The 20,183-nt window shown below is 48.5% G+C and overlaps 1 protein-coding gene across 1 annotated transcript; it reads left to right on the forward strand.

Moving 5' to 3' along the window:
• Positions 1 to 3,784: 3,784 nt before the first annotated feature.
• Positions 3,785 to 20,105, forward strand: Gdf6 (growth differentiation factor 6). The gene is made up of 2 exons (NM_001013038.1): positions 3,785 to 4,301; positions 19,047 to 20,105. Exons 1-2 carry the CDS (start codon positions 3,893 to 3,895, stop codon positions 19,994 to 19,996), a joined length of 1,359 nt encoding a protein of 452 aa, NP_001013056.1. The 5' UTR covers positions 3,785 to 3,892; the 3' UTR covers positions 19,997 to 20,105.
• Positions 20,106 to 20,183: the final 78 nt, after the last annotated feature.

The following is a 20,183-nucleotide window of genomic DNA, read 5'->3' on the forward strand; positions in this document are numbered from 1 at the left end:
CCCTAAAGAAAAGATTCTGTTTAGAGGCACATTCCTCCTGACCACTTCCAGGGCTGTATTTTCAGGGCCTCTTAGGACATGGGTTTCTTCCTACAGAGTCTCGTGGGTCAAACACTCCTTAAAGAGGTTGCTTTTCCAATAATACTTCAAATATTAGCTGATTAAAAGGAAGGGTGTTTTGTTTCTGTTTTGAACCAGAGTCTTACCATATAGTTCTCTACATCCTGCAACTTGTTACATAATGGAGGCCGGCCTCAAATTCTCAGAGATCTCCTGCCTTTGCCTCCATAAGTGCTGAGGTTAGAGCCTTTTATCACCTCCCCTCACCCTCACTGGGAAAAATCTCTCTTGTTTACTTGAGAGAAAATGTTCTCCCTGATCCAATATGAAATAATCCTTTAAAAACTGTTAAGAGCAAAAATTTAAGACAGTAATAAATGTGGCAATTTCATCTGGTATTGGTCTTAAATTTCTGTGTAGAGTATCTATAACTTATGAATGTTTGGTGTCATATTCTACATACGCTTTAAGGGTCATCTTCTAAATCATTTAAATAATTTCTTTAAAGAAATTAATTGGAGTTAGCAGTCCTTGTTCCGGCAGTCTTGCCTTCCAGTAGCAATTTTCCATGTGTCCACAAGGGGGCAGGAGATACCACAGATGTCTGTAGATGTGTGAGTGTTTGATCCTGGTATAAAAGCTATGAGGGCCAACCAGGGACCAGAGTTTTCTCAGTTCACATCAAGAATCTCTCACTGCTTCAAAATGTTCCTCCCAGAAGAAACTGCCAAAGAAATGATTAGAGAGTCTAAGTACAGTCTGGGAACTCAAAATTCCCCAGCAGTGTTTCAGAGACTCAGTATATAGTGTGGAAAAAAAGCAAATCTAGTGACAGTTGTTCCTTATGTCTCTACTATCATAATAGGCACATGTGTGCATGAGTGCATTCTCTCTCTCTCTCTCTCTCTCTCTCTCTCTCTCTCTCTCTCTCTCTCTGTGTGTGTGTGTGTGTGTGTGTGTTTGTGTGTGTGTGTGTGTGTGTGTGTGTGTATACAGAGAGAGAGAAAGAGGGGAGAGGTGAGAGAGAGGAGGTGGGGGAGGAGAGATTTGGAGTAATGGCCTTATTGAATTACTGTTTAAAACACACTTTAGAAGGGTAGTTTAAACTGTAGGAAATGTTGGGTTACGAGTCTAATGGCTTGGATTCTGGTTATATTTCTGACTTGCTTGTGACCTCCAGCCCTGTGTTGGTTTGTCAGTCTGTTTCCTCACCTGTAAACACTGGACCCTTTTTGGCAAACAGAACTTTCTTCACACAGATCTGAGGCTGGTAACAAAGACAGCAACACCTGCCCTGGGGTGATCCTGAAGACAGCAGCTCACGTCTTTTTGGTCCCTGTCTTCTGCCTATCTACTATCTAGTCTGTTGAAGGGTTGTATGCCATAGGCAATGGGACCTCTTCCTTGTTTCCTATTTACTGGTAACTCACAACAGATAACTGCTGTGGGCAAAGTGAACAGAGATGAAGGCCAGCAGGAAACATGGTACTGGGAAAGAAGGATTCAGACCAGGGAGTCATCCTTAACAGAGCTGCGCAGCTGGAAGCGTAGAGACTGACAGCAGGAAATATAAATGTTCATTTCCCAGAGGGACAGGATAGAGACAAGCCACAGGATGATGACCCTCCTGGATGTCACTGCAGTGACGGGAAGTGGGGAGGTAGATATTTTGAAGGCAATTGGTTGGGTAGTAGACATTAAGAGATGAGGGTGTCATCTCTGGATAAGAGTAATGTAAGAATGACGAAGGAGAATGAACAGGGAGATCTTTTTGTCTAGTGGGCTAAATATCTGCTAAGTATTATTTAAAACTTCTGTTCCTCTCCTTTCTCATCCTTGAGCTGGTGAATGCTAATCATCTAAATCCCAGAAAGAGGAAGAAGCTGGAGTCCAAGACAGTCCATGGGTTGGCAATCATGAACCTAAGTATATCTAAGGGACATAAAATAGCTTGGGGTAGAATCAGAAACCCTGGTGATCAAGAGCAAAACAGCCACTACAGCAGCGTGATATGGGCCTCAGTTTCTGTCTGTAAAGTAGAGATAATGCAGCCCTCCTCTCAGGCTTGTTATGGAAATTCAGTGAAACTGTTTGCAAAGGCCACAGAGCCAGGCCTGACACAACAGGTGTCCTGGGTGAAAGTCGTTCCTCAGACCTTAAGGAAGTCAGAGTAAAGGGAGGGGGAAAGGGGATCAAACTGCCTCTCCTAGAGCCTGCAGGGTCCCAAAGAACACAAAAGGGGGCAGGGCTCAGAGAAACCGCTGAGACACAGCCAACTCTGATCAAACCAGGACAGGAGCGGAATGGCGGAGCCACTCCTGCCTGGGTCTATCCGTGGCTCTATACCTCTTGGTTGAGTGGCCTTGGGAAACCCGGTTATTTCTGACCCTTTTGTCTCCCCCTCCCCCTGTTTTAAACCCACGAAGGTGGAATTACAGGAGCACGTTTACAGTTGTTGCTTGAGTACCCCGTCAAGACTCTAGACAACTTCTGTCTGCAGCGCTGTGGGAGAAAAGCAACTCTTCACCGCCAAATCTAGCAACTTCCAGGCTCCGAGAACCCGCGGGGCGGTGGGCGGGGAAGACACTGGGAATCTGGGGACAGATAAAGGAAACTCGTGATGGGGCTAGGCTGAGCTGAAGAGAAACAGATTGGGGTAGAGTTGCGCAGGGAGGGGTCTGGTGGAAGGGGGAAAGAAAGGGTGCGGATCAGAGAGTTGGGAGGCCACAACCTAGAAAGAAAAGCAGACTTAAGCGGCAGAGGCAGGGGTGAGGTATCAAATTGGAATGGGAAGGAACTTGGAGGAAGGAGGAAGTCCTGAAGACAATAGCAAAGAGGAAAAGGGAAGTACGGGTGCAGAAGAGGGAGTCAAGACCCCTATGGGGGCAGAGAAGTGTGGTATCCCAAGAACAAGAAATGAAGCATCTGGAGCAAGCGCCAGAGACTGAAGTCTGCGAGAGGAGAGCCTGGGGCCTGCAGGGGAGAGCCGCAGCTCTGAGCACCGGTCCAAACTCTGAAGACTGGTGGCCTTTGCCTGACCTCGAAGGTCGGGAATAGACGCGGGTCTTTGTGGAAAGCAGCAACCTATGGAGAGAATGGGGCTGTGAAGGACTGGCCCCTGTGCCTGGCTTCTCGGGCTCAGGGATGAACTTTACTGGAGGGAGGGGGGTGCTAACCTCCCTCTGGGAGGGTAGGAAGGCGAACAGAGGGAACCATTGCCAGAACCAGGGCGCAGCCTGCGGCAGCAGCAACCACTCTGAGGGAGCCAGCGGCTGCCGCTGTCGCTCCCAAGTCCCTGGATAGCCCGACCAGACTCCTAGGAAAATGCGGGCAGCTGGCGGGGACTGACCGTCTAAGGATCAGGCGGCGGAGGGTTGGCGTCCCTGCCCTTGCCAGCCGGCCCCTGTGCTGCCTGAGGGCTCTGGCTCCCCAGCTCTGGGACAACAACGCTCGGTTCCCGCTCGCCCGGCTCGCGCTCCGGACCGGCGGGGCGCTCCCAGCTCTCACCTCGCATGCTTCCCGCGGGGGCGCTGCGTCTCGCCACCACCCCAGCCCACTGCCGCCCCCCAACTCCACACCTCCTGCCCGCACTACCCGCCGCCCTCCCCATCCCCGCAGCGCTGCTCTCCCCTCCTCTCCCCACCTCCCGGCGAGGGGCGGGAGGGGGCGTGGCAGGGCCTGGATTTGTGTAGCTGCTACCCGGCTCCCCGCACTCGGAGTCTGCAGGAGGAACGCGGCCCCCGCCGCTGTCCAGCTGCTCCGTGCCTTTCGCGCCCGGCGCAGCCACCGCTGTCGCCGCCGCCTCTCGGAGAAACTCAGCCACTCTCTCGCCATGGACACTCCTAGGGTCCTTCTCTGGGCGATCTTCCTCATCAGCTTCCTCTGGGATTTGCCGGGTTTCCAGCAGGCTTCCATCTCCTCGTCCTCCTCCACCGAATTGGACTCCACCAAGGACGTGGAGAACCGCAAGGGAGGGAAGATGCAGCGGACTCCCCAAGAGAGTGCCGAGGGCCGGACGCCCAAGGAGCACCGGCCGCGGCCGAATGAGCTCAGGCGGCGACTGCCGGGACAATCTCTGGGGCAGGAGCCGCCGGGCAGGGGGCCGCGCGTGGTGCCTCACGAGTACATGCTGTCAATCTACAGGACTTACTCCATTGCCGAGAAGCTGGGCATCAATGCCAGCTTTTTCCAGTCTTCCAAGTCAGCTAATACGATCACTAGCTTTGTAGACAGAGGACTGGGTAAGTGGCAAAGAAAGCGCCCGACTCCTCTCCGGTTGGAGCTCCGTTGCCCGGGCTCTGGCAGGAGGCAGCTTTCGCGAATTCCCTTCGCATTCTGGGCACCTCCCCTTTTTTTTCTTTTCCCAAGCCCCAAATTCTGAGTGCAGCTGCAGCTTTTGCTCCATTCCTCAAGCCTTCCCTGCTTTCTTACTTTTCTTCTCTCTTTTTCCTCCCTGTTCTCTTTTTGGCCGAAAGCATCGCAGAGGTCACTGGTCTGGTCGCTAGCAGAGGAGAGAAGGGGTGAGCACAGGAAAGCAGACGGAGAAGGGTCAGAGAAAGGACTGAGAGACCCTGGCTCCAAAGCTTGTGAGGGTCGCGGGCCCTAGAGCATCTGTGAGAGCTTTAGAGAGCCTCCTGTCTTTCTCAAGGAAAAGCCGGCACAAGGTAGTTAATCGGTCAAGGCAGTGAGTGTAGGATCGGTGTCAGGCAGTGCCTAGATCCAGCAGCCTTGTGCGTTCTCCCGGGAGTCCTGCGTAGGGTGTGGGGGAGCATCAGCAAGGTGGGCACCCAGTGCCTTGAGGCACCGTTTTTATTTTTCCTCCGCCCACACCTGATAGTTTTCAAGCCACGGTCCACAGGGTGGGCTGAAATTGGGACTGCTAAAAGTGTGGAGTTGTCGGGGCTTGCAGTACGACAGGAGGGTACCCATCCACCTTTCTCAGCCAGACAGCCCTTCTTTCTATGAGCATCTCGGGGACCCAACCCTCACTCCCTGTGACAGACAGGATGCACTCGTGTCTATAGGATTCTGAGCTTCTCCCTCTTGCTATTCTGGCTGATCCGCAGCAGGGGCAGTGCCTTAGGGAAATCTTCAGATATTCGGGAAAGTTCCACGGGCTCCTAAAGAAGAGAAGTAACTCAGCAAAAAGCACGAAAGGAGAGAAAGAAGGAAGGATGGTAGACAAGAGAGGAAGGTATAGAGAAAGTAAGAGGCGCTTCCCAGACTTCCAGACTTAGCTTCCACTCTATTCCTAGACCCAAGGGTTTGGGTTCAATAAAAAGTACCCAGAAACTCTAGAGTCCTCGGGACTGGGCAGAAGGAACTGCTCATCTACATCTAACTACCGAGACTGTTCGCACATTCTCCACTCTTCCCAGCGTAGGCTAATGTCCCCCTCCCCCACCTGGCCCAAGCCCTATTCAATCTCTAGCCTCCAGCCTTCCCTCCAAGCTGTTTTCCTCGCAGCCAAGGTTCTGGCCCAGCCAGGTACTCAGCTACAATCCGAGGTCAGCTGGGTTATGAGCTGCTGAAAGGTCCCGACGGCAAATTAACGCCGCCGTATTTTATGACGATTTTAGGAATAATAAAGTCACCTTGACAAAGACTTCTTCGTATTGCTGCTACTAGGTCTTGGACCTGGGTACTCAAAAGCAGCGTCAACTTCTTCCTATCGCGCTGCAATGCAGTTTCTCTCCCAGCAACTTCTCTGTTAACCTCCTAGAACCTCTAATACCGTCGCCAAAGGAGAGGTGACTGAAGATCAGAGAATACTGCTTTTTGGCAAGAAATCCTAGAGGCCTAGGCTATCAGGCAATTGGGTACGTTTTTCTTTCCACTGGAAGTAGCGAGCTCTCTCATTTTACCCCAGGCAGACACCCGTATTGGTTCACTACTCCCCGAGAATTCCTAGGCGCAGGGCTAAGGGACAGTGTGGGCTATCCTTAAGTATCTATAGGAGACTTTGGAATTTCAGAGAGCATGAGAAGCTGTCTGTCTCTAGGGTCCCCTGGACCTTGCATAGACTCGAGCACCCATCAACCCTTGTTTGTCCCGCAGCACACACACACACACACACACACACACACACACACACACACACACACACACACCCATGCTGAAAGAGTCCAGGCACCATGCTGGAAAACCCAGGAGTTCTTTGAGCAAGAGCACCAGGTGAGGTTTGGGAAAGGGGAAGAACGCTGTTCCCTACTCAGGGTGGTAAAGCCAGGAAGACTGTGAATTCAACTTAAGAATGAGTTGGGGACAGGAATGCCAGAGTTCCCTTATCAGAGGAGATGGCAAAAGCAACGGACGCAACTTCACGGGCTCTGTCTCTTCCTCGCTCTCCAAGTTCGAAGAAAACTGTGAGAAGGCAGCTAAGATACTTGGAAGACTGCGATGCTAGACTCAAGCCTCACGGGTGTAAAGGAGCTCGGAGGTGGGGGGGGGTGGAGAGAGAGACTGGAGGGGCGTGCGGAGGAGGGGCTGAATTGCTGGCTACAGCCCCAGCTTGATAAAGGGAAAACCTCACTTTCCCTCTCACTGATTTTGATTTGATGTGTCACCGGCGGTGACCTCGGGTTGGACCTTCCGGGGCTTGCTTAGCATTGGGCCCCTCATTGGAGTGTTTCGACTCAGCGATCTAATTGAGGGTTCATGTCATAACACATCAAACGGTGTCTAGTCTCCCGTGATGGAAGGGACCCACTAACCGCGCATCCTCAGCTTCTGGCGAGGACTTCTGCCCCTCTCGCGCGGGGTTCTTAACGTGCCAAACTCTTCAGCATCCCCTCCCCCCAACCCCTGAGTGGGCAGGCAAGAGAAAAAAGGGGCCAGCCAGGAGCTGAGCGGGTCGTGCTAAGTTGGCGCCTTGCCTAGGGGAGGTTTAAATCACCGCGGAGTGATGTGGTAGGCTGGGCGCTCAGAAGCCAGGGTCCCTCTAGGGGGAGGAGCCTCGAAACTCGTTCACAGGCTCCAAGACACAGAGAATTGGCTAAAGGTCTTGCTCACATGGGGATGTTATACCTGAAGCTGGTGTTTGAGAATGGGAGGGCTGGAATAAGCAAGAGAGTTGTGATTTCATACAGATATCAGCCGCCTTCTGTGCAGTTTCAAGTGCTACTCCCTGTCCCACTCGTCCCGAAGGAGGCCTTGTTGCAAGCTTTGAAAACTCCCTGAAAGGGTAAATACAGTAGCCAAGATTGATTGACCTTTTACTGTAGGCCAAGTACTGTGCTAAAAGCTATGATGACGAGAAGCATCTCGTTTCCTTCTCAGCTACTGTTGCTGTGTTACTTTAGAGGTGAATTAAGAAAGGCAGAGAAATTAAGTCGCTCAAGGTCACACAGCTTGTGAGAGGTGAGACTGGCGCAAGATTCTAGACTCCGAATGATAAACACTATTTGTATGGATGGGACAAGGACAAGAAGGATTTTAAGAACTATGTTGAGATGCAGAAGTTTAAAACAAAAAGAAAAAGAAAAAGAAAACGTGAGAGTTTGCTTTCTGGTTTGACGTATTTCTGTGGTACTTAAAGACCCAATTAGTAGTTCTCTTGGAACTTTGGGTGCAAGGGTCTGGATATGTGTTGCCTGGCTTCCTCTTGTATTTATTTAGCAGAGGCACAAACTACTCTATGGGCGATCTTTTTAACACGCTTTCATGCTGTACCTCGAAAATCAGTTTAGGTAGGTAGAGATGAGAAAGTGTGTTTGTGTGTGTTGGTGGGGAGCTGTGAGCACAGGATGAGAGTGAACCAGGTTAGATATGAAATTACAAAGACCGATAATTCAGGGACCCCGGACTCCCAGCCAGCCAAGGGGGTGGGGGTGGCGGGAATCAAGATTAAGAGAGAGAGGTCCTGATTTGCAATTTATGTGCTAAGTGCCAAATAATTACACACGCACATATACACACAGAGACAGACAGACAGACACATACACACACACACACACACACACACACACACACACACACAGAGAGAGAGAGAGAGAGAGAGAGAGAGAGAGAGAGAGAGAGATATCAAAGATGAGGGAGAGAAACAAATTGAGTCTAAGGTTACCTTAAGGTTACCTCTGTGGGTTAGGTTTCCCAGAGACTTTGAAGTGAGAACAGTTGTTATTGTTGTGTTGTTGATACAAGCCTGCTTCCAGAAAGAAGACAGCAAAGAACAGATAACACCAAAGAAGAGGGAAGCCTCCTTTGGAGCTGGGAACCCTTAGATTCCAGTCAAGGAAAGTCTGTTCTCATCCTCAGTTCAGAGATTACAAGGAGGCAGAAGGATGCTAGGAATAGACAGGCTTTGGAGAGAGGGGGGCTATCTAGGGCTTCATAGGTTTCCTGCTCTTGAAGTTTACCTGTTACATTGTGTTTATGCAGAACAGTGGGTTTCTGCATAGAGTAATCAACAAGGCACATAGAGTAATCACTAGCACTTTTGCCTGTACCCTGTTGTGGTTGGCAAACGGAAAATGAAATACAAGCAGGGAAGTATTTTAATGGGGACGGAGGGAATTCGCAACTGTTAATTATTTGGTGACCTTGTATTCGATTTGTTTGAGTCCCTTATAAAAACACTAATTCATACCAGACGTCCAAGTGAGGAAGCTGGGCAGAAGGTTCTAATCTAGGCTTTATTTCCCCGGAAAGAGAGAACAGCCTTGGAAGGGGCTTGCTAAGCGTGCAAGTGAGTGTGTGTGAGGGGCGCAGGCAGAAGACTGGGCACAGAGCTGGCTTTGTGGTTCAGGCTGAAGGATCTTCCTAGTTGGGTTAGTCAGAGGTTCTGGGGAAAGCCCCAGGTAGGACAAGGACAGCTTAAACTCCAAAGTTTGTCCACTCTTCCAGTTGGAATGATTCAGGTACATTTAAGGCCAGAAACCAATTCCCAAACCCATAGGCTTGTGGCTCAACACCAGCTGCTGTCTTTAGATCTTTAAGGGGCAGCAAAAGGAAAAAGGCAAGATGCTAAAAGGACTGGGGATCTTGTGCAGTCGGAGTGCAGGTAGGAGGAACAGTCTTAGCCAGGAAGGCTTATCTGATGACATCAAAGGTTATCCTCTTCTCTGGATGCCCTGGGAATTTGGAGCTTTTGCCCAGGGTGTAATTGCTAGTGGGGGAGGGGAAGGAAAACGTGCTCAAACACCCCCTTTCGTTTTTTGCACGTTAGGGAAAACAAAATTCATCTGAGCCACGGATGCTGGATTCTGTCCGTTTTGTGAATTCTCCTTTTCTTAAATGTATCAGGATTGGAAAGCCATCTGCTCTGACCAGACAGCACCGGTATCCCTGGATCCTCTGGGAGCTCGGTCTTAGTATAACCGCTTTCCTCCACCTGGAGTTCTTGGGTGTCACCACATCTCTTCCATAGTCAGGAGCCTTCTAGGGACTTTGTGTTTGTGGGGGGTGATGGTAGGAATGTGTCAGATAAAGAAGTTTTGCTTCCTGACAGACTGCCATTTGCATCAACCTTGATCAATTCAACCATACCTCCTAGGTGCCTTTAAGATCAATAAAACATTAGATAACCCCTTCGCTTTTTAACAACCCGGCACCAACTGTGCCAGGAATGGAATCAAGGAATAGTCCTTTTGGTATGGAATGTGGGAATAAGGACCTATTGCAGATCCTTTGACAGCCTCAGTTGAAATCCTGTATGTTTATTTTTAAGTTTAATTTGAGTTAAATTATGTCTTCTGTTTACTGGAATTAAATTGATCCCCGTTGACCTAATGGGTTCCAGGTACATTTTCTGCTCTCAGGTACTGCCCCGGTGGAGAATTAGGTCCAATGGTGGGGGAGGGACTGCAGAGCTTAGAAAGGACTGCAAGCTGCTTGGTGGAAGGAGGCCCTGACTGCACAGTTAAAGACTGGCCTCCGGTGCAGGGCAAGGCTTACCGACCACAGTAGGCTGTACAAGACCAGAGAAGGGAGGGCTTATGGCACTAGTTGGTGGCCTCTGAGCTTGAAGGGCATAAGGAAGGACAGGACAAGAAGAAATGATGTATGTTCGTGTTTTGCATAGCAAGTTTCTGAGGGAGAGGGGTATACAGCAGCTGTGCACTTCCCAGTAGACTGGAGCTGGGAAACAGTGGGGTAGGAAATGTCAGGGTGGGAGGACCTCTGGACTGTGATCTGCAAGGGATACCAGGAATCTCATTTTGTTACATTGTTGCACCTCGCCTGATACACAAAAGAATATTCTGGAGACTTGTTCAAAGCAGGAATCTTGGGAAATGGGAACTGAAAAGTCTGCCCACCAACCAGTACCCTCTTTGAACCTTTGCCTTCTGCTACTATAGAGTTAGTTGGTAAGAGGAGCTGCATAAACGTCCACTTATCTTTCTCCTCTTGGGCTGATGAGGCCTGAGTCAAATTGCAGATTCTAGGAGGGCTTTAAGACTCAAGCATCCCCACCACTCTTACCAAGACAGGTGGCATCACTTCCACTGGCTGAGCTTTTTATAGATTTCATTCCCTACATTTCTGGAAAAGCCACCTTCAACAAATCCACTTAGTTCTGGTCCTTAGGAAAGAGGTGCAACTTGGGTCCTTGTGACACTGGCTACCTCTACAGCTTGCAGAGTATAGGAAAGTTGGTTTTGATCTCCTGTATGTGGTTAAATTAAACTTTAAGCTTCTGTAGTTGGAAGCCCAAGGTAAGACCCAGCTGAAAAGACAAATGCCAGGGCAAGTGTCCTTGATCTTGGTTAGTCCCTGTCTCCCCAACAAAGTCTGTGACCAGAACAGATTTTAGGAATTTAGCTCCAAAGTAAAAACTTCGTCTGTCCAGACAAAACTAGGCTTCCATTTGCTGTATTCAGTTCTCAGGGGGAGCTGACTCTTTTCCTTTGTAGCTACCCAGAAATTAGCAAGGCTGAATTTGGAGTTACCACATTTTGAGACTGGACTAAGGATAAATGATGCAGTTTCGGTCAGGCAAGGGCAGGCTCCCTTCTGAACTTCACCTTTCCCCACTGAAGCAGACCCTGAGGTACCAGCATTGGGAGTTCTCTGCAGGGTCCAGACAGGTGACAAGACCCTAACTAAGGAGCCTACAAGACCCAAGTTCATTCAAGAAGGAAAACATAGATCCACCATGCAAAGGAAAAGAAAGGAAGAAAGAAAGAAAGAAAGAAAGAAAGAAAGAAAGAAAGAAAGAAAGGAAGAAAGAAAGAAAAAAAGAAAAAAAGAAAGAAAGGAAGGAAGACAGACAGACAGGAAGGAAGGAAGGAAGGAAGGAAGGAAGGAAGGAAGGAAGGAAGACAGACAGACAGGAAGGAAGGAAGGAAGAAAGAAAGAAAGAAAGAAAGAAAAAAGAAAGAAAGGAAGGAAGGAAGGAAGAGAGAGAGAAAGGGAAGCAAAATCAGACAACCCATGAATGATTCCCAGGTCATTCTTGGGGATGGAAGGGACCAAGGAAGCTTGATAAGGCAAGTTGTGAGTGAAGGCACCAAGAAAGTCAAGAGACTCTGAGAAGTTGGACCAGTTAGTGTGTGAGCAGGATATATACCCTGACAGAGCCACCATCTTACTACTGACAGACGTAGCTTACCGCCATCCTCACTGAAACTCAGGTGTTCATTTCTATACCTCCTTCCCTCCACATAGAGAGTAGCGTTTTGTTTTGTTTTTGCTTTTTTAGGTACAAATAGGGAATATCCTTTTTTTTTTACTACCCACGCTTGCTTCTGTGGACAGATCACACCTACAAAACACACCCGAGAGAGGAACTACAGCTTCCTCAGGGCTGTACTTGCTCAGTGACTTATGGGTTAATGCATAAGCTAACACTGCCTTACTGCCTGGTGGAGACGTACAAGAATGGTTTCATCTTTAATGACTGGGATTTAATGAGGAGGGCATTCATCATCTGGCACTGTGGTGGTGTAAATGAATTGGAAAGACTCTATAAAGAAAAGTCAGAAATGTCTCTATAACAGATTTCAAAATTATTGATGCAGAAGCCTTGATTGTCATTAGAACTCAGATGGGTGGGAGCCAGTAGTTTTTCCTATTTTTTTTTACCTGTGTTGCCCAACAATGTTTTTCCTCTACTCCTAGAAATCTATTGGAAAAAAACAGATTATGACTGTTCAAGGAGGTCAAGAAGGTGATAAACCTTTTCCTACCAAATTGTAGATAACTGTAGTAAGGTTGTCAGCAAGCTTCCCTGTACTGGGCAAGGCACCTTGATTCTGACCTTTACAGAATGATTCTCCCATTTTGATACAGGTGATTCTCCCACTTTGCAGATGAGGTACACCAGTCTAGGAAGTCATGTGATTAAGATACCAAGTCACAGATAAGGACTGGAGTAAGCGGCATCTTTCAGACTTTAAGTGGCCATGCTTCATCCCGCATTGTCAGTAGCTAGCATGTGTATCACATTGTCAGAAGTTACTAACATCACCTATGTGTCCCTGTGAGCTGGCACACATAGGTCTCCACTTCATAGAAGAGACACAGATGCTTTTCACATTCTCTCCCAAAAGTCATAGTGTTGGCAATCTTTCCGCTACATTGCTTAGGAAATGGATGGGTCTTAGAGACCAGGTACCGGAGCCATCCCTCCATCCTAGGATGAACAGTGAAGAAGAACCTAGCACCGTCTCAGGGGTTCAAATGCAAACAGAGACCAAGGATTGTGTTTAGAGCGATGGCGCAGGTACAGGAGCCAAACTGCCAGCTCTAACATTTACTGGAGAGCCTCCTGGATTTTCATTTGTAACAATCGTTTTCTCGGAGGTAAATTTTATATTTATTTACAGTAAACATTATATAATACTGTGCAGAGTAATGGACTCGAGGGCTCCCTGTGACACTTTCATATACGTATCATTGCATTTTGCTCAACCTTGTTCCCCTTGTCCTATGTTTCCAGTGGTTGTCCCCTCCATATAGCCCCCTTTCAGCTTCCGTGTCATACACACATTTTCGTGTATTCTGCAACTGTAGAAAGCATGGGATATTTATCATAGTCTACAGGTAGTACCCTCTCCTGCTTATTGTTCTTCCTCACTGCTGGGTTTTTTAAATATGTATTTTTAATTTTTAGTTGACATGGTATTTACATACACTTATGGAGTACAATGTGAAATCCTAACTTACGCATGTACACACACACACACACACACACACACACACACACACACACACCAAGGTGTAATCATTAACTCACAAGTGGCTGTGAGAATTACATAAGCTAAGGATTTATATATTTATATTTTTCCCAGCACATAGTAAATACTACACCACTGTCTGATATTACAGCCAGTGTTCTGGGTAGTCAATCATGGTCCTGGGGTCAAGCAAGAACATGCAGGGGTGCTGTGTAGGATGCTCCCAAAACGTTTTCTTAATGAAAATTCTTAGCAAAAGGCCAGACTTTGCAAGGATGGGCCTAGGAGGTACTGTATCCTAGGGGCATAGTAAATAATTCAGTCATAGATTGTCCCCACAAACCTTCACACCCCCCATAGGAAGGGGCTTATGGAGTATACCTGGAATATTCTGACTTGACAGACTCTTGACACTCAGGGTGGTGATGGATCTAAGACCCCACCACTGTTCCAGACACATCCATGAAGTCTGAGCTTTGAAGTTTTCCAGTAAAGGAAAAGGTGACCCAGCCTGGGGAAACTGCACCACAATCAAGTGTTGATCAGATTGAGGACCAAAAACTAAGTGGTGGCAGGCTTCCCCTTTCTTCTCCTTCACTGCCCAGTCAGGGCCCATGTAGAAGAGAACTGAGAGATGGGGCTCTTGGAACTAGTGTGATCCATCTCTTGCAAGATGCTAAGTTAAATCTTGGTGCTCTGAAGTTTCTTCCCAGTAAATGACTATACCAGTGAAGCTGAGCTTGAATGCTTTGGTGAAGGGATCTGAGAGAGGCCATCAAAGCTCTCAGTTTCATGAACCTGGCACAAAGGCAGTGTCCAGTTAACACCCAAAGCTACTTCTAGGTCCATACTAAGCTAGGGGTCAAGAAGGAAGCTTGGTTTCAAAGAATTCTGGAGTGTTCTTTGCAAAGGTGGGCCGTTGATTATCTTTGCACTGCACAGCCAAATCCTACTTGGGGTGTGTGGGTGGGAAAGGTCACGTATTCTGAACTTCAGGAGCTGTAGGCTAGCTACAGATTCTGTGCCTCCCAAGACACAGGAGACATGGCCAGGCAGATGGAGTTTGACCAGCATCTATTCAGAGAATCTCAGTTAATTTAAAGAATGAGACACCAGTCAATGTTTAAAGGGCCTGCTGATCCATTTGGTTCTGGTCCCTGGGAAAAAAACAAACCCAAGTTGAATCCTCAAGAAGGACATCACATTAACTGTATAGGATCCCAGTGATGTTTTGGGGATCCAGTTTGGTCCTTTTCCCCTGTGAGTTTCAGATTTTTAGAAATCTTATGGAGGCTTGCTGGCTGGCAACCCCTTAGGTAGGAATAACTCTATGGACTAAGCTGGCTTGTATCCTAAGCTCAGAATGCCTGGGGGCTCCCTGGTCACATCTTTTCCTCTCCATTTTAGTGTTTGCCTCTAGAGTCCTTCAGCCATTTACTGTGCCCACCAGAGCCTCGCGCACTTGCCCATCTAAGAAAGACTGTCTCCATAATTGCTGTCGGTCCTTCTCTAGTTAAACCCTCATCTTCTTAACTTATACTCTCTGACTGAGACGTCTTTTGATCAACGCCCTCCTATTTGAATTTTTAAAACTTCTGTATTAAGAGCTCTGGATGATGTAACCATAGTGCCACAAGGAGAAGGTAGGAAGGCCTTGGTTTTCAGACAAACAAGTGAAAACCAAGACACCTTACACCAAAACCGTCAGGATTTGTATCTTTCCCACATTTGTATCGTCGCCGGTTCTAGATGTGTAAAGATTTTCTTCAGATGTACCTGTTATGACTCTTCCTCATCTCCTTCCTCTTCTCTTCTCTACCCATCTTCCTGAGAAAAAAGAAAAAGCAAAAAAAAAAAAAATCCCCACAGTTATGCCTTGAAATGTGTATGAGTCAGATGCTCAAGAGAGCTCAGTTGACTGAGGAGAGAGTCATGTTGCAAAACAAATTAGCTTGATGCAGGTAGAAGTCTTTCCCCATGGATTATTGATCCTATCCAGATCCCAAGTGCCTAGAGCAGACAAGCGTTTTCAGTATGCTCATGAGATGATTTATGAGGATATGCCATAGATTTAGAAGCCAACAGTGGACATTTTTTGCAAGAAAGGGAGTCATGCGCTGACCCATATTTACATAAGACTTAAAGAGAGGGGGTTGGGGATCTAGCTCAGTGGTAGAGCACTTGCCTAGCAAGCGCAAGGCCCTGGGTTCGGTCCCCAGCTCCAGAAAAAAAGGGAAAGAAAAGAAAAAAAAAGACTTAAAGAGAGGAGGGCTATACAAGGCCAGGGATGGCTTCCTGGCCACAGGTGACCCATGGCAGCTGGGCCAGGCTTTCATTTGCCAGACCAGCTGGTAAAGTGTTTGGAGTAGTCTGTAACTGCTACTTGCTGGTCTCTACATTCCAGACCTACGGTATGCCTCTTCTTGGCTATGTCTCTGTTGCATAGGGCTCCAAAGCAGGTTCAAACATGTGGGAATGTGATCTGGTAGGCATCTCTAGAGAGCAACTACCTTCTTGGGTCCTGTGATTAGGAGTTAGACACTCTGGAAACCTGCTGAGAAGGCATGTGGATGAAATTCCCCAAAAATATCAATGTTTCAATGGACAGAAGGAGCCTAGAGAGACGATGACATGGTTTAGGGGTGGTGTCTTGGATTCTGCCCTGCATCTGGGTGCTTTGCTCTGTCTCTACTGCAGTGATCCTTCTCCTCACAAGATGGGGAATCCAATCCCTACCTGTATCAGTGATTCCCTGAGCCAACAGAATAAGCATCATTTGGACGCTCCTAGAAAGGCAGACCCCTAAGCCACTGGAATCTGAAATAATTTTTTGTCTCTATCAAGTTCCTATGATTTACCCATGATCCTAGGTTGTTTTTATTGTTTGGTGTGTATAGTGTGTGTGTGTGTGTGTGTGTGTGTGTGTGTGTGTGTGTGTGTGTGTGTGTCAGTGCCCTAGACTGATCTCCAGTTTCCTGGGCTATGGAGTTCTGGTCCTTAGCCCAGTTCAATGGCCCAGGTAGCTTCTTTAGCATCCTGTCTTCTCATGTGTGTGTTTACTTGGGACGCTGAGGTATGCTCACTGGGGAGGCTGTAAGTGTTCAAGTAGGACTCCTACAACCATGAGGTAGACTAGGGCAGGAAGAAAAGGAAATAAATGGAGGCTGAAGGTCATACGTGCATTCTTTGAGTTCTAGAATAGTAGTGTGTGTAGAACAGTCTTATAAGATAGGTCACCAAGTGACTTAAGGTTGAAGGATCTACAAGAGCCTTTCTCTACAGATGACTGTCTCAATTATGATTCAGATGTGCAGACTATTTATTACTTTACTTTTAAAAAAAGAAAGGAAGGAAGGAAGAAAGAAAGAAAGAAAGAAAGAAAGAAGGGAAGGAAGGAAGACAGAAAGGAAGGAAGGAAGGAAGGAAGGAAGAAAGAAAGAAAGAAAGAAAGAAAGAAAGAAAGAAAGAAAAGAGCAGAGCCAGGTGGTGGCTACACCAGCATTTGGGAGGCAGAGGCAGGCAGATTTCTGTGAGTTCAAGGTCAGTCTGGTCTACAGAGTGAGTTCCAGGACAGCCAGATTACACAAGGAAACCTGTCAAGCAAATTAAAAAAAAAAAAAAACCAAAAGAATGGAAACAAAAGAATGATATCTCCATGCTGCAGGAGCGATAAGTAAATAGTTTATTCTCTATCTGCACAGAGAACCTGTCTATGTTCTCTGGCTAACAACCAAGTATGTCACGTTATGAAAACAGAGATGGAAATGATTTCCCAAGAGAGGCCAGGATTTATTCCCAGCAAGCTCCACAAATATAGTTTGGTCTGCAACCTCCTTCCTGTAGCCCCTTGACACTCTTGGTTGCTTCTAGAATTCTCTATTTGGCCTACAGTGCCAAGGCTATGGGACTTGCTGCTGAACGCTCAGGTGCTGGATCTCAGCACATCTAAGTGGCATCCTTGATTTCATCTCTTATTTAGATTATTAATCCCCCCATCTTCTTTTTTCCCACCATGGAAATGGGACCAGTATCTACCTACCCAATTGAACTGTGCAATGAAATCAAGAATAGAACTGTTGGCAGTTTGCCTGTCCTACCCTGAACTAGGGACAGAGGGAGCAAGGGAAGTCCAAGGTGACAGGTACACCGACCTGGGTAGTGGCCAAGCACCACCATCAGCCAAAGCTTTCTATGAAGGAAAAGAAAGTGTGTTGAATCCCCCCCGGGGCTGGTTTGAAGGTCTTGGCTTCCATAAATCAACTTCCTGCGGCAGCTCTTCCCTTTTCCCCTCTCCAACCCTTCCCACACTACAGTACCGGTACTGGCATGCGCCTTAGAGGCAGCCGGCCAGCAGTTAGCCCGGAGAGCTGGCTGGGTGTGGCTGCGGTTCCAGAGTCAGTGTCTGTGGGCTATATGTCCCCAGGCTACTTCTGAACAGGCAGTGAAGGTTGGAATGGACGTGGCCATACTTTTACTATTGAAATCGACCCAAACTTTACTAGCTTCTGGGGAAGGCAGGGGGCTTTGGGGATTTTTGTATTTGCAGGGTTGTAAACATTTTATGGGAAGGCAGCCCAGGAAAATCTGCTTAGCTTTCCGCCTTGCACGTTGAAGTGATGTTGGCTGCGTGCACAAATGTGTCAGAAAAAGAGGTCTGATATTCCACTCGTCCTGAAGAATTTGCCTTGGAGTTTTTAAAAGTCTGCCTGGCTGTGTGGCTTTATCTCTTTCACTTATAACCAAGAAATGAACCTTTGGGATTTATTGAAGAACAGAATATCAGATTGGGTGGTGGAGAAAAAAGGGGCGGGGCATGTCCCTGCCAGCATCTAGTTATCCCCTCGCTGAGGTTTTCTCTTCCCTGGGATGCCTATTTCCCATGTACAGACAGATCTCAATAGACGGAAGTGCTAGCTTGTTCATGCCCATCTCCACTTCTTAAAGCTGCATCATCCTTTCACTTGTTGGAAGGAAGGAAGAAAAAGATTGGAAAAAAAGAAAGAAAGAAGTGAACCAGTAACTCTCCATTCTGCCTGGGCCTAAAACATCCCAGCAACACTGTAGTGGCGGTGGCAATATGTCCCTGGACTAGTGGGTTTGTAGAATGACTGAAGGAAAGAGACTCATGATAATCACCCAAAGCCTCACGCCCAGGTCCTGTTTGTAGATTTCGATTAAATTAGACAAGCAAACTCTGACACTGATAATTTTATGGGCAGATTGAAAATCATGGTTCTACAAGTTTTGCACCTATTAACTTGTGTGTATCCTAGGTCTCCCAGGTTTCCGGGTCTGTGGTAAGCAGACTTGCCATTCATCGCTTCTATAGGTTGGTAGGAGGTGTCCGGAGCCTGGGAAAGACAGATCTCGTGACAAATATAGACGAGATAATTGTAGATAATTTCAAGTGCCAGAAAGATGATAAGCCAAGGTCCTGTGATAGTGGCCCAGAGAGGCTGTTTTGGACCAAGGTGGTTTGGGATGACATCTTGGAAGAAGGAATATTTGAGAAGTCATTGATGAGAGCTCCTGGACAGAAGGGGTAGGGAAGGCCCAAATTTGTGACCACAAGGCCATATTAGTGGTTACGCAACCTGCTGACAGGGAGCCCAGGGAGGTCGCCTCAATAGAAGTACAAACTTTTGATCCAGGCAGCAGCTGAGCTGAGGCGGGGTCCTCTCTGGTGTGGTTCCTCACCACACAGTGTGTGTATAGTCCAAGCCTGAGCCTGGAGGGGTGGTTGGGCAGCCGAACGGGACTCCCAGGCTGCTTGCCCCCTCCTTCCCACTTCCTCTTGGGGATTGCCGAAGAGCACCGGGCTGATCTCCCTGTAGGTGAAACTGACTGTAATTATTTTTTATCTCGCAGACGATCTCTCGCACACTCCTCTCCGGAGACAGAAGTATTTGTTTGATGTGTCCACGCTCTCAGACAAAGAAGAGCTGGTGGGCGCAGAGCTGAGGCTTTATCGCCAGGCGCCCCCAACGCCCTGGGGGCCACAAACCCGACCGCTGCATTTGCAGCTCTTCCCCTGTTTGTCCCCATTGTTACTGGACTCTAGGACCCTGGATCCTCAGGGGCCAACAGAAGCTGGCTGGGAAGTTTTCGACGTGTGGCAGGTCCTGCGCCCTCAGCCGTGGAAGCAGCTGTGCTTGGAGCTTCGGGCAGTCTGGGGTGAGCTGGACGCCAGGGATTCAGGAGCGCGCCCGAGGGGTCCCCAACAGTCACCGCCCCTGGACCTGCGGAGTCTGGGCTTCGGCCGGAGGGTGCGGCCGCCCCAGGAGCGCGCCCTGCTTGTCGTGTTCACCAGATCGCAGCGCAAGAACCTGTTCACTGAGATGCATGAGCAGCTGGGCTCTGCAGAGGCTGCCGGAGCCGAGGGGTCATGGCCAGCGCCGTCGGGCGCCCCAGACGCCGGGTCTTGGCTGCCCTCGCCCGGCCGCCGGCGGCGACGCACCGCCCTCAGCAGCCGTCACGGCAAGCGACACGGCAAGAAGTCCAGGCTGCGCTGCAGCAGAAAACCTCTGCACGTGAATTTTAAGGAGTTAGGCTGGGACGATTGGATTATCGCGCCCCTAGAGTACGAGGCCTATCACTGCGAGGGCGTGTGCGACTTTCCGCTGCGCTCGCACCTGGAGCCCACCAACCATGCCATCATCCAAACGCTGATGAACTCCATGGACCCGGGCTCCACCCCACCCAGCTGCTGTGTTCCCACCAAATTGACTCCCATCAGCATCCTGTACATCGATGCGGGCAATAATGTGGTCTACAAGCAGTACGAGGACATGGTGGTGGAGTCCTGTGGTTGTAGGTAGCGGTGCTGTCCCGCCTCCTGGGCCAGGGACCACGGAGGAAGGCCTAACTGCTGAGAGAGAAGCAGGAGCTGTCCTGGAAGAGGCCACAGGTGGGGGACAGCATGAAAGTAGGAGCACAGTGGGAGAGGAGGCCGCCCAGCCTTTCCAGAACCTTCCACCCCAGAAGCAGCTAAGGGTTTCACACTTT

Source organism: Rattus norvegicus, chromosome 5 (assembly GCF_021556685.1).
Source record: "Rattus norvegicus strain SHRSP/BbbUtx chromosome 5, alternate assembly SHRSP_T2T, whole genome shotgun sequence".
Lineage (NCBI taxonomy): Eukaryota > Metazoa > Chordata > Mammalia > Rodentia > Muridae > Rattus > Rattus norvegicus.

Bases quoted from the DNA above. Each gene is read 5' to 3' on its own strand.
- Gdf6 (NM_001013038.1), top strand. From the start codon at position 3,893: ATGGACACTCCTAGGGTCCTTCTCTGGGCGATCTTCCTCATCAGCTTC. The intron at 4,302-19,046 runs GTAAGTGGCAAA...TTTATCTCGCAG, and splicing joins CTTTGTAGACAGAGGACTGG to ACGATCTCTCGCACACTCCT.